The sequence below is a fragment of the Pipistrellus kuhlii genome, unplaced genomic scaffold (genome assembly GCF_014108245.1).
Source record: "Pipistrellus kuhlii isolate mPipKuh1 unplaced genomic scaffold, mPipKuh1.p scaffold_m20_p_21, whole genome shotgun sequence".
In the NCBI taxonomy this organism is placed as follows: Eukaryota; Metazoa; Chordata; class Mammalia; order Chiroptera; family Vespertilionidae; genus Pipistrellus; species Pipistrellus kuhlii.
In genome coordinates, this window is record NW_023425520.1 from 3,598,804 (window position 1) to 3,612,345 (window position 13,542).

Consider the following 13,542-nt stretch of genomic DNA (forward strand, 5'->3'; position numbering starts at 1 on the left):
ATATTGCTTTATAAAATGGTTAACTTCATTTAAAATTTTGTTATTTATGTTATAACATATAATGGATTTATTATTGGTATTTTAATTTAATTCATTAGTAAGTATTTTTAAATGTCCCACTAAATATCAATATGGTAGCCCTAACTGGTTTGGCTCAGTGGACAGAGTGTTGGCCTGTGGACTCAAGGGTCCCAGGTTTGGTTCCTGACAAGGGCATGTACCTTGGTTGTGGGCACATCCCCAGTAAAGGGTGTGCAGTAGGCAGCTGATCAATGTTTCTAACTCTCTATCCCTCTCCCTTTCTCTCTGTAAAAAAAAAAAAAAAAAATCAATAAAATATATTTTTAAAATATCAATATGGTAAATATCCACACATATAACCCACATACACGAATGCTCTTTGGGGTCCTCAATACTCTTGAAGAGTGTTAAGGGATCCCGAAACAAAAAAAAACAAAAACAAAAAAAATTGAGAACTGCTGCTCTATACCACAGTACCTCTCAGGGGTGTGTGTACGTGGTGATGTTGGGGGTGACTGTCCCCAGACCTCCCAGGTACAGGACAAGGGGATCCTGGAAGTCAGGTGACGGGGCTCCCAGTCTGCTCTTTCCATATCAGATCACTGGGTTTAAGATGCTTCCCCGCTGTCCGCAGCCTCTGCCAGCAGGGGATTGTCTGGTCTGAGCTTAAGTCCATGCCAGGGTTGCCCCTGCCCTTGGAGGCCCACTTGCCACTGCTTGTCCAGCTGCCCGTGCTGCCCTCCCCATGCCAGCTCTGGGAAGACAAGCAATGGGGGTGGGGAGGATGGCTGGGGCAGCTGGGCAACCACCCCTGCTTGTCCCTGGCACGGCTCTGCTCAGGACACAAAGAGCAGAGTGAATCCTGCTCTGCCCCTGCAGCTGAGCGGCTAGAAGGAGGGAAAAGGGAGACAGAGAGAGAGAGAGAGAGAGAGAGAGAGAGAGAGAGAGAGGGAGAGAGGATGCCATGGGGCTCTCCACTCTCACCGCCTCGGAGGCTTTACCCCAGAGACACACAGAAAGGGGGGGGGGGGCCTGAGAAGAGGCTCCCTGGGAGGTAAAGATAATGGTAATGGATTGGATTTTCTCACCATGGTGTCACTGTATTCTCACACCAGCGGGGTGAGGGGGACAGGACAGGCGAACTAGTCCCGTTGCACAGATGAGCACCCTAAAGTCTAGGAAGACAGAACATCTCATTCAGGGTCTGAGAGCTGGTCCGTGAGGCACTGAGACCTTCGCACACTGAAGGAATGAACTACTGACCTCCTGCCAGGAACCCCCTCGCCTTTGGTGAGGACAGTCTTGTCATTGGCTGTTGGCTGAGTGCCTGCTCCCGGCTTGTCCTGGAGCAGGTACAAGGAAGCTTCAGGAACACCAGATCTCAGGGCTGGTCACATGGCTGGCAGCCAGGCTGGGAGATAAAGGCACCCACTCAGCTGGTGAGAACATCGGTGCGCAGCTGGTGACAACAGCAGTGCGTGCTAAGGGCAAGTGAATGTGCAGTGGGGAGGCTGGGAGGTTTTGGAGGAGGAGGAGGAGGAGGAGGGAGGAGGGAGGCGCCATGGGCTGGAGCGGTGAGGTCACAGTGTGGGTGCCATTGCTTCTCGCTTAGCCTTTTATTTTTTATTTATTTATTTATTTATTTATTTATTTTAAATATATTTTATTGATTTTTTACAGAGAGGAAGGGAGAGAGATAGAGAGCTAGAAATGTCGATGAGAGAGAAACATCGACCAGCTACCTCTTGCACATCCCTTACCGGGGATATGCCCACAACCAACGTACATGCCCTTGACCGGAATCGAACCTGGGACCTTTCAGTCCGCAGACCGACGCTCTATCACTGAGCCAAACCGGCTTCGGCTCCCTTGGCCTTTTAGGGTGGGCGGTATTCAGAGAGTTAGAGAGGCAATGAGGGTGATATTTCCAGGAGAAACAGCCTAAGGAGAGGCCAAGAGATAAGAAGGCCACAGCAGAAGGCTGGGGTGAGGGACGGGGAGTGAGGCAAGGGAACAGCTATGCCACTAAAGCTCCCTCCTTCCTTCTCCAAGGTTCCTAAGAGCTCCATCCAGTTGGTGCCAGCACCAGAACTTGCCTCATGAAACTGGAGGGCATCTTTCCTTACCAACCGCCAAATAGGAAAAAATAAGTAACCCAGAGAGAGAAAAAGAAGGGAAAAGCCATAAAGCTTATGGGAAGTACAGCCTGAGGGCAGCCTGCAGGGGAGACTTGAGGCCCCAAGAGCAGAGGCTTCTCTCCAAGAAAGAGCCCTGGTTCCCTGATCCAGGGATAAGAGCAAGCCCTACACACAGCACCTGCTCAGCACAAGCCCCAAAGCTGGGCTAGGCAGCCCCCAGAGATGCCCACAGGGACCCCAAGATGCTTGCAGTTATCCTTGGCTCTCCCGCTGGCCCACTGCCCACCTGGCATCAGCCCAGTATGCATGAGTCGGCCCATCAATCCCGGTGTTGCCAGGACAACTGGGGATGGGAGCAGGGGCCCGGGGGGTGGGCAGGGGTGGGCACTGCAGGCAGCTGTCTCCTGCATCTGGCACCTGCACACACAGCTGAGGCCTCACACAGTCGAGAGGATCCTCCTCCTCCCCTCAGTCCCCCTCCCCCTCTTTCTTGCCTCCTAGGACACTTGCTGCTAGAGGCTTAGGCAAATATTTAAAGGAGTAGTTGGGGGGTGAGGAGGGTGGTGGGAGCAAACACTTCCTTCCTTCTCTCTTCCTCCTGCCCCAGCTTCTCAGGGGCTCTCAGCTCAGATGCCATGCTGTTGTGCAACCAGCAGGCTAAAGGCCCCCGAGGGGAAGTGGAGGCCCTTGTGGAGACAGGGAACCTGCCAGGGCTGGAGAGTTGGAAGTCTGCTCCTGATCAAACAGCAGGGCCAAGTGTGAGGAAGCCCCCAGGCAAAGGTCAGAAGTTGGGGTGAACTATTGGAGTTACATTACAAGGAAGATAAGGGGGAGAGACCAAGAGAGGAGCAAGGTGTGGGCTCAGACTCACACACTCATGAAAGTTTAGAGGTGAAGGCGCCTTAGGGCGCCCCTGGCCCAGCCAGCAGAGGGCAACCTGAGAGAAAGGATGCCAACGTTAGGTCTGATCAAAGAATAAAATCGATACCCCCCTCCCCTGGGAACTGACCTTTAGGCCACTTCACCATGGACATTCCACTTGCTTAGACCACATTCCACTTGCTAAGACCATGACCTCTCCCCTCCAGAGTTTTCTAGAACCCGGAACTGCACAGAGAATTCTCAGCCCAGAAAAAGCCCACCTAGAGTCCTTTAAAAACCTCTGACTCCCAGTCTTTGGGGGCTGGCACCATTTGGGGGCTCAGCCCATCTGGTATCCCAATGACCTAAATCATTCATAATTCTTTACCCCTTTTGGCCTCGTGCGTTCCTCCTTTGGTGACCCTAACAGCCACCATTAGTAGACTTGTTTTAGCACAAGGAAGCAACAGAGATGGCTTTGGGGAAAAGAATAGGAAACAAGAGATAAAGAAAGTTAGACGAGGAAGGTCCACAGAGTGAATCCCATTTGAGCGAGAAATGTTCTCAGGGCAGATTTAGGATCAGAAGATATAAAGAGTGCAGGGCCCTAACCAGTTTGGCTCAGTGAATAAAGTGTTGGCCTGCAGACTGAAGGGTCCCAGGCTTGATTCCTGTCAAGGGCATGTACCTTGGTTGCAAGCATATCCCCAGTAGAGGATGTGTAGGAAGCAGCTGATCGATGTTTCTCTCTCATTGATGTTTCTAACTCTCTATACCTCTCCCCTCCTCTCTGTAAAAAATCAATAAAATATATTTTTAAAAAAGAGTGCAGGAAGGGTGATAGCAGCACCAAGAAATGGGCTGATGCGAGGATGAGGAGACCGAGTCCCTCAGCCACCACACCCAGCCTGTGCACGCCTGTCTGGGCGGAAGAAGACAGTGTCAGGCCTGGAATCCGCTGTCGGAAGCCTTCAGCTGGATCTATGACAATGGCTCGACATTCACTTGACACAGAAGACCCCACTAAATCACACAGATTGAAAGGTTCACATCTCCATGGTCACCTTTTTAAATCCTCACCCGAAGATACATTTTTATTGATTCTAGCTAGAGAGGAAGGGAGATGGGGAGAGAGGAGGCAGACAGAGAGAGAGGGAAAGAGAAACATCGATCCATCATACGTTCCCCAACAGGGATCAAATCTGAAACCTAGGTATGTGCTCCGACCAGGAATCGAACCCACAACTTCTTTGGTGTATGGGATGACGCGCCCACCAACTGAGCCACCCGGCCAGGGATTCATGCTCACTTTTAAAATGCTCACGGAACCACTCCCACCATCAAGAAGGGTATGGATACCCACAAAGCCATCAAGTGTCTGAAGGATAACACTTGACAGAAGCAGTGCGTGCCATTCCATGGTTTCGGTGTTGGAGTAGGTAGGTGTGCCCAATCCAAACAGTGGGCTGGACACAGGGTCAGTGGCCCAAAAGGAGTACTGAGTTATGATTGCACAAGCTTAAAACTGAAGAGAGTGATGCTGAACTGCAGGGTTTTGAAGTAGGTTCTCTGGTCATTGAGCACATCTAGGTGAACAAAGCCCCCAAGAGGGGGTGCAGACCTCACAGAGCTCCTGGGCAGAGGAACCCCGAGGGGAGCTCCCCCTGCCACAGTGAGATGAGCTTACTGCAAACGAGCAGCTGGCCCTGACCCGCAAGAGGAGGTTGCACAGAATAAAAAAAGACATCCTGGAAGAAATTGAAGAAACAAAAACTTATGACCCAGGAATACATTTAGCATAAAATAAATGTAAATAAAATAAAAACGGTGGAGCAGGGGTGAGGGGAGAGCCTTCAGCTTACAAACTAACCCATAGGAAAGACTGAAAATCCTCAGGTTAGCCCTGGCCGGTTTGGCTCAGTGGGTAGAGTGTCAGCCTGTGGACCAAGGGATCCCGGGTTCGATTCCGGTCAAGGGCATGTACCTTGGTTGCAGGCACATCCCCATTGGGGGATGTGCAGGAGGCAGCTGAGCAATGTTTCTCTCTCATCGATGTTTCTAACTCTCTATCCCTCTCCCTTCCTCTCTGTAAAAAAATCAATAAAATATATTTTTTTTACAAAAAAAGAAGAAAATCTTCAGGTTAGTACATAAGCATTTGTCACTGGAGGAGACAGAGTATTCAGAATTTGGAAAAGAATGGGTAGGGGCAAGTCTGAGGTTAGGAGCAGAAGTGTGGGTGACAGGAAGGCACGTAGAGTATTTCACGTGAAAATCTGACTCTCTGAGAAAATTTATGAACCATTCATGAGTGATGTCCCCTCTGGGTCCACAGGCACCTTCTTCTCGCTCCCCACCCTGGAGCTCATCCCCGCTGGGGGGGGGAATTCTGTTGCGGAAGGTGATGGACTCCCCATGTGGCAGACTCTTGGTTTCCTGAGCGGTTCAGGCTGGCAGGGGAACAGTGAGGACCTCAAGGGCAGGTGCCAGCTAGAGAGGCGGGCAGGCCAAGGAAGACACCCATCGTGAGAGGCACAGACTGCCCAAGGGCAAGTTTGCTCAGCTCACCCAGCTTTGCTCTTGCTGGGCCAAGAGGACTCATGTGCCAGGGCCAAGGGCCCTTGGGCGCTCTCGCAGCTGGCTTATCGGGCCTTGGTGCTGGAGAGCCAGGAACAAACAGGCTTCAAAGCCAAGGACTTGGCTGGCAGACAAGGGCCGGTCCTTCACCTCTGTCCCCTCTCCCTGCCGCACATATAAGACCCTGGTCCCATCTGGGCGTCGAGGAGGGGAAGGCGCCTGCGGCAAGATGGATGTGGGCAGCAAAGAGGTCTTGATGGAGAGCCCGCCGGTGAGTGTGATCATGTGTGGGTGGGTGCATGTAGGTGGTGGGCCCTGCCACCTCCAACCCGTCTCCTCATCCAAATTCATGTACCCAGTCAAGCTCGAACTGTGCTAAGTGAGGGCAGGGACGTCAACCACTAAAGACAGAGTTCCCTGGGGGAGACAGACGTGGCAGCTAGTGATTCCAATGTAAGTGCAAAGAGCTGAAGAGGACCCTGAGTAGGGAGGAGTCACCCGAGGCTCCACCGAGAAAATGGCGTTGGAGCTGGCTCCAGAATCAGTAGGAGCTCCCAGGTGTGGAGGGAGGAAGGCACTGCGGGAGGAAGGGTGGCATTTCTAAAGGCATGGAGGTGTGGGGGAACAGGGGTTATTTGGGGAATGGAGAGGGACTGGGTATGCCCGGGGTGCCAGGGGTTTGAAGGAAACAGCGGCGGGAGATACGACTGGGGAAGAGGCTCTCCTGGGTCTCTCCGAGCGAAACCTCACTTCTTAACTGTCTATGAGTCTATTGGAATCCAGGGCACCTCCTCCAGGAAGCCTTCTCTGATCTCCTCGTCCCTCCTCTCCACGTTCATGGCATTGGTGGCCCAGCCCTGGAAGGGTGTGGGAAGGTGTGTCCGACCTGTGCAGGGAGGAGAGGGGGCATCCTTGTGACTTCACACCTGTCTCCTCTCCCCTGCCCTGCCACACCAGGACTACTCCGCAGCCCCCCAGGGCCGGTTCCGCATCCCCTGCTGCCCTGTGCACCTCAAACGCCTCCTCATCGTGGTCGTGGTGGTGGTCCTGGTTGTCGTGGTGATTGTGGGGGCCCTGCTCATGGGTCTTCACATGAGCCAGAAACACACTGAGATGGTGAGCAGGCCCAGGACAGGGTGGCAGCCAGGATAGGGCATGTCCGAGAGAGGTGGGATGGGGCAGGGGGGAGGGCGGGATGGGCAGATAGCAATCTGCTCAAGAGGAATGACCGGAGAAGGCAAGGGGCACCTCATGGGAGGACAGAGGCAGGAACAGGGTGGCAAACCTGGCCTGGGCCTTTCCATCAGGCCCCTGCCCCTGCCCCTGCTCCTGCCCCTGCCCCTGCCCCTGTCCCTGCCCCACGGTGGGAGGCCTGGTCCCTCCAGCACCTGGTACCCCTCAGCCTCTCGGAGCTGTCAGGAAGGAAGGAATTAGCTGGAGCACAGAGGACTGGGGATGGACACGGGGACCAAAGAGAAAAGTGGGGAAGGAGGGATGCCAGGCAGCACTACGCCCTCCCCCAGGTCCTGGAGATGAGCATGGTGGGGTCAGAAGCCCAGCAGCGTCTGGCCCTGAGTGAGCGCGCCGGCACCACCGCCACCTTCTCCATCGGCTCCACAGGCATCGTGGTGTATGACTACCAGCGGGTGGGTATGCTGGACCTCTTGACCTTGGGCCCGGGGGACTGATGACAAGATTCCCCTAGACCCACCCAGCTGTGACACTTCAAACAAATCCATCTCTCCTCGGCCCCCTGCCTTTTTGCCTCCCCTGAGTATGCCTGCACCCCGGCTTTCAGCACAGCTCCTGCCTGTGCCCCACCGAGAGGGAGAGGGCCCGGGAGGAAGGTTAGAGAGTGAGCGAGGCAGGGCAGTCCTGAATGAACTCTGGGGTCCTGTGCCCAGCTTCTGATTGCCTACAAGCCAGCCCCGGGAACCTGCTGCTACATCATGAAGATGGCCCCAGAGAGCATCCCCAGCCTCGAGGCTCTCGCCAGGAAGCTCCAGAACCTCCAGGTGGGTGCGAGGGTGAGGGGCAGGCTGTCTCCCTCCCAGGACTGCTGGGAGGACCGCCTGAGGTGGTGGCTATTGGTCACATGTAAAGCACGACTCCTGGTAGGCTGCCAGGTGAGTGTCCCTTTCTGGACTCACCGGCATCACACCTTCCCCACCGATTCCCCATTCCTGCCACACCACCCACCACCCAGCTGCTGAACCCACATACCAGCTGGAGGAGTTTGATTTCAGTACAGCCCCCTCTTTACGGGTCAGAGAGATCGCAGGACACACCTGACGTCCCACATGAAGGACCTCGAGTAAGACAACAACTCAGCTCCCACACTCAGCTCCAAATCGGGTGTTCTTTCCAGGTCAAGCCGGCAGTGCCCCGCTCGGAGCTGGGCCAGGCGGAGGGTCATGACCCCGGCTCGGAGTCCTCCAGGAACCTGGACTTCCTGGGCCCCACCCTGAGCACCCTGTGTGGCGAGGTGCCCCTCTACTACATCTAGGCCCCTCAGGTGAGCAGGTGTGACCCCCGGAGCCCCGGACCGCTGGTGCCAAAGGAACGCTGGGCCGCCTTGCCTGGTCAGCTGGCCTGGCACAGGGGGATCCACTGATGCCCGTCACTCAGGGGAGGGGAGGTCCACAGACATTCTCATCTCCCCCCTCCCCCCAATCCCTCTCCCTCACATAGTAAACAGGGTTTCTTTGCTTCACAGAGTCTGCGGACCCCCTAAAAGGGACAGGAAAGATCCCTGAGCAAAGGGTCTTGGACAAACAGGCAGGAAGCTGCTCCTGCGACACCCTAGGGACCGCCCTGAAGTGAGGAGCTACAGGAGAGGTGGCTGCCAGGGGCCAGGGGACCTAGCACACAGAATAAAGCAGCCCGATTGAGAAATAAATGGTGTCCCTCCTCTCTGGCCCCACAGCCCCCGTCCTGCTCTCTTGGTGGGGGCGGGCCAGGGGGAAGGATAGGGCCTTCTTGGGGAGCACAGGGGGCTTTCCCAGTCCCCGGCCCAGGATGCTGGGGAAGAGCCCCCCCCCACCCCGCCCCCAGCGATCCGCGGGCTTTCGGCGCCCCCCAGTGGTGTCTCCCGAGGGAGGGCGAGAGAGAACTCCAGGGACAGGGACCGAGATGGGAGAGACAGGGCGAGGATCCGGGAAGGGGCTGAGAGCCGATGGCTGGGAAGCCGGGGCAGGGACCCGGGGACGGCGAGGCAGAGGCGGCGCGAGCGACCTGACAACGTGTCCCGCACCGGGAGCGGCCGGGCCGGGCGCGCACGGGGGAGGCGCCGCTAGAGGGCGGCTGGAGGGGGCGAGGAGGTCCCCGCCGGCACCCCGACCCGCACCCCTTTTCCCCGGCCCCCCAAGCCCCTTCCCGGCGAGGGCCCGCGGCTCGCCTTCCCCGCCCGGGCTGGCGCGGGGCCGGGGCCGGCCGGCGGCTCGCGGTCCCAGCCCCCAGGGGGCCGGGCTCCGGGCGAAAACCCGCCCCGCAGCGAGCTCATTTCCCTAAAAAAAGGGGGGAGGGAGGGAGCGAAGGAAGGAGAGAAAGAAGGGAAGGGAGCAGGCGGGAGGCTGGAGGAGGGAGCGGGCCGGAGGGGCGGGGGACAGGAAGGAGGCGGCGGGCGCAGGGAAGGGGAGCGCGGGGAGCGCGGGGGGAGCCGGCGGGCGGGGAGAGCGGCGGGCGGGCGGGCGGGGAGGGGAGCGCCTCCCCCTCGCCTCCAGCGCTCCGCTTCCCCTCGCCCGCTCCCGCGTCCGACCGACCGAGCGCGCCCCGCCGCCGCCGCCGCCGCCAGCATGCCCGGCGTGGCCCGCCTGCCGCTGCCGCTGCTGCTCGGGCTGCTGCTGCTCCCGCGCCCCGGCCGCCCGCTGGAGCTGGCCGACTACACCTACGACCTGGGCGAGGAGGACGACGCGGAGCCCCTCAACTACAAAGACCCCTGCAAGGCGGGTAGGCGACCCCCATCCATCCTGCGGCCTGCGGGGCGCGAGGCCGGCGGGGGGCCCGGCCGGGCCGGGAGGCGCGGGCCGCCGGGGGCTCGGGTGGGGGCAGGACGGTCGGGGTGGGAATGCTGGAGCTGCCTGGTTGGCAATGCTGCGGGGAACAAAAGAAGGAGGGGAAGAGGGAGGGGAAGTTTGGGGGACTTTGAAGACTGAACTTTTGGGCCGTTCGTGGAAGCCGATGCCTCTTGTCCTTCCTTAGAGGATTCCTGGGGGGGCAGGCTCGCCGGGTCCCGAGAGAAACCTGCAGCCAAGGAGGCTTTTCCTCCTGCAGGAAACTTTTCTGGCCAGAGAGAGAGAGAGAGAGAGAGAGACTTCTCCCTAGTCTCTGGCTCTAGGACATTGATGTTTTCCAGCCTGTCTGCCGTCTGGGCTGCCCTGGGAATGCACATCTGTCTCCTGGGTCCCGGGCTTGGGACGGCCTGCATCTCCAAGGAGCAGGTCTCCTGAGGCCCCCCCGCCCAGCACAAGTGGAAGAAGGTTTTTCAAGGGGTCCTCTGAAATCATGGTCCCTGGGTGTCTCGGGGGTCCCCACCAGCACAGCAGCCTTTCTGGGGCGGAGGAGACAGCTGTCAAAGTCAGAGAAGCAAGGGCAGGAGGGGACTTACCTCTACCCCCGGGTGCCAGGAGCTCCCACCGAGGCCCAGCTGCGGGAAACCCAGAAAACTCAGACAACTGCATTTCAGCTCTCTCGGGCCATAGACACTGGAGAGAGCTATTAGATGAGGTCAGGGCTGTGTGTGTGTGTGTGTATGTGTGTGTGTGTTCTTTGTCCATGAAGACTCTGTGTAACCTCTTCACTCCTGCTAGGCCCAGAGAGGTCCTGCCCCAGTAGTGACCAGATGGCCAGGCACCCCGGCTATTTGCCTGATCCGATGACCCCGCACAGGCTGCTTGGGACAAGAGAACACACAGGGGCACAAGATAGCAGAACCTTTCCTTGCCTTCCTGCCTCTGACTTCAGCCTTCCTCCAAAGAGCCAGAGGCAGTGAGCGGCACAGCTCCTGGGCTTCAAGGCGTGCCTGTGGGTGGCACAAGGGGCGGGAGGGGGCAGGTAATCCTGACCCTGGGGACTCCTCTTTGGGTGGATGGATCACAGTAAGCTGCAGAATAGGAACCCCTTCCTGTGGGAAGAGGAGAAACCGAATCCCTCCGCCCTTCGTCCTCCACCACTGCCGGGCTGCGGGTAAACCGCGGAATCAGCTGTCATCCTTCTCACTGGGCCTCGAGTGGGCGTGAGGCGGAGTGGGCAGAGCGTGGCGGGCAGACCTCGCTGTCAGTCCTGGGTCCTCAGCTCGTGAGGTGTACCACCTTGGGGGTGTTAATTAGCACCTGTGAAACGTCACTTTTCTCACCTGTAAACTGGAACTGACAGGACACCTCTCCGCAGAGTGGGTGATAAGGGGTAAATACGAGAACATACATAAAACACTTATTGCAGCTTAACACACACTAAATAAATAATAAATAAGCATTAAATAAATGTTGGCTGTCTACTCCGTTTTCTGTGTCCCACACTCTCCATTCTTCTTCTTCTTCTTCTTCTTCTTCTTCTTCTTCTTCTTCTTCTTCTTCTTCGGAGCAGATTGGCTTAGTTCTCAGGAAAAGTGAGTGTGCCCCTGACTCTGTCTTTTGTCACTCACTCAACTGATCTACATTTACCGAATGCCTACTGTGTGTCAGGCCGTGGGCTCGAAATTGTGGGAGACACAGAGAAATATCAGGCATGGCCCCTGCCCTCAAGGACCTTGCTGTCCAGGAGGGGAAAATACATGGGGACGTAACCAGCAGCACCAGCCAAGATGTGTGTGTGCTCCCTTGGAGGGAGAGACCCTAAAGTCTCAAGGAGCTTCCCGCCCCTCTGCAGCCGGGTGTGGTGGTGGTGGCGGTGGAGACACAGGGAGCAGAGCAGGCTGGGAAGGTTTGGAGGAGGCAGGCTGGAGCAGGGCCTTACAGAATGGGTAGGAAGTCAATCTGACATATTTCACTACTGGTTGGAAGCGGGGAGTGATTTTCAGAGCATCGGGAGGCTGAGGGCTTTATCCCCAGGCTCAGATTTCATGTGAGGGTGGGGCTGGCTGACTTGGAACTTCAAACAAGGGTTCTGGAGAAAGCTCTACCCCAGGGTGAAATGAGGCTGGTGGGGAGCCGAGCCAGGCAGGAGGGTGGCTGAGAGGGCCCCGGAGTGTGACAAGGCCAAGAACCAGGGTCAGACCAGGCCTCCCTCCTGGGTGTGACCGGTATAGCCCTGCCTCCCGCCAGAATCCTTAAGACCCCACACCCACAGCCTCAGACCTCAGGTCCCCAGGCACTTCTCTCTGTGTCTCCTGCCAGACCCTGCCTCTGGCTCCCTCTGATCCCTGGCCTCCAGGTTGGAGGCGGCTCTGCAGGCACCCCTCCTTTTCCTGGGCTCTGCAGATACTGTGCTTTTAACAAATTGCAAGTTTGTGACACCCTTTGTCAAGCAAGTTTATCAGTGCCATTTTCCCAATAGACTCAGGTGATGCTTGGCATTTTTTAGTATTAAAGCATTTTCAGTGACACAACGCTATTGCACACTTAATAGACTGCACTATAGCGTAAACGTAACTTTTATATGCCCCGAGGGACCAAAGTTTCCGCCTGGCTCGCTTTATTGTGGTATTGACTTGATTGCGGGGGTCTGGAACTAAACCTGCGATATCCCCAAGGTATGCCTGTCCTTCCTTCGAATGCACCTGATGTGCCTGCTTACCCCTGCTCACAGGACCCTCCCCCAGGTCTCTCCTCTCCCCGCTCCTCCTCCTTGCACACAGAGGACCAGGAATGAAAGCCCCATTGATTCTCCTGGCTCACCTGCGATCCCTCAGGATAGCCAGGCTGCTTCCTTTGAGGTCACCTCTTGCTATTACTGTCAGGCACAACACAATTTGCCCTTATTGCAGACACAACTCTGCAGCAAGGACAAAAGTAAGACCCTTCCTGCCCTGGAGAGGTTTCTGGGTCTGCTGGGCAAAACCAGAGCAATAGGCAGGACACCGAGCTGGGGTGCGTGTGTGTGTGTGTGTGTGTGTGTGTGTGTGTGCGCGCGCGCGCTGAGAGCTGGTTTCATTGAGCACCGCCCCCGTGCTCCCCCCCCCCCCCCCCACACACACACACTCTTTTGCTCACTCACTCTTGCCCAGGGAGATCTCGAGTCCTGATTTCGTCTATGTTAGGTTACCAGGCCATCAAGGGGATCCTTGCCCGAGACACCCAGCTCCATGTGGCTGCCCGGTGACTTGCAGGGCACTGGGAGAGACGTGGAGGCAGGAACTGGGACCCAGTTGCTCCCATAAGCAGGGAAGACCCTAGGACCGCTCCCTAGCCAGCGAGGGCCTTACCTCAGCCTCCCCTGGCAGCTCGGAGGTCCGCTTTGGGAGGGGAGGTGGGCCATTTGCTCGCCAGCCCTCACCACCGCCCTCACCCCGGAAGCCTCGAGGCCCAGCTTAGGATGCTGCAATCTCTTCTGCTGCCAGACCACATTCCCCCTCCAGACACTCTGAGTGAATCACCTACCCACTCGTGCCCCTGCCCCCTGAGTCACCCTCTCTTTTACGTGCCCCAAGGGAGGCGGAAAAGACTTCCAGTCTCCCTGGGCTCCAGATGGAGGGGCCCCAATGGGACTCCCCAGGGAGAAGGAACTCTCAAACAGTCTGGTTTCTCCAAAGATTTTGGGGGGTGGGGGAAGAGGGAGGAGTAGAATATGTTATTCCTCAGGCCACTGAGGGGCTCCGAAGGATATCCAGAGGAATCCACTAATCACCTATCTGTGTCCCACACACACCAATTCTAAAGGCACCTTTCTCCTCCGGTGGCCTGGCCTAGGAAGGGGGGTATGCACATGCCGTTATTTGCGTGCACGGAAATACTAGGGCTCACCCAGGAAAAGCGGTGGAGTGTGTTTTTGCACATTGGTGCACGTCTTC

The 13,542-nt window shown here is 56.9% G+C and overlaps 2 protein-coding genes across 6 annotated transcripts in view; both read left to right on the forward strand.

Annotated features, from left to right (window-relative positions):
* The first annotated feature begins 5,649 nt into the window (after window positions 1-5,649).
* Window positions 5,650-8,488, forward strand: SFTPC (surfactant protein C). The gene is made up of 6 exons (XM_036449992.2): window positions 5,650-5,868; window positions 6,555-6,713; window positions 7,121-7,243; window positions 7,502-7,612; window positions 7,966-8,112; window positions 8,314-8,488. The coding sequence occupies exons 1-5, from the start codon at window positions 5,827-5,829 to the stop codon at window positions 8,101-8,103; spliced, it is 573 nt and encodes a 190-aa protein (XP_036305885.1). The 5' UTR covers window positions 5,650-5,826; the 3' UTR covers window positions 8,104-8,112; window positions 8,314-8,488.
* Window positions 8,489-9,199: 711 nt separating this feature from the next.
* BMP1 (bone morphogenetic protein 1) overlaps window positions 9,200-13,542 on the forward strand; it is a 40,913-nt gene continuing 36,570 nt past the window's right edge. For 3 of the 5 annotated variants that reach the window (XM_036449968.2, XM_036449965.2, XM_045585890.1), the window contains exon 1: window positions 9,266-9,545. In XM_036449968.2, the coding sequence (XP_036305861.1) occupies window positions 9,392-9,545 (154 nt within the window). In that variant the 5' untranslated portion in view covers window positions 9,266-9,391. Of the gene's footprint in view, window positions 9,546-13,542 lie in introns of all 5 variants that reach the window. The other 2 variants (XM_036449971.2, XM_045585891.1) reach the window with 2 other exon arrangements.

Coding starts and splice junctions, on each gene's coding strand:
- SFTPC (XM_036449992.2), top strand. CDS start 5,827: ATGGATGTGGGCAGCAAAGAGGTCTTGATGGAGAGCCCGCCG. Junction 5,869..6,554: donor TCTTGATGGAGAGCCCGCCG/GTGAGTGTGATC, acceptor CTGCCACACCAG/GACTACTCCGCAGCCCCCCA. Junction 7,613..7,965: donor GGAAGCTCCAGAACCTCCAG/GTGGGTGCGAGG, acceptor TGTTCTTTCCAG/GTCAAGCCGGCAGTGCCCCG.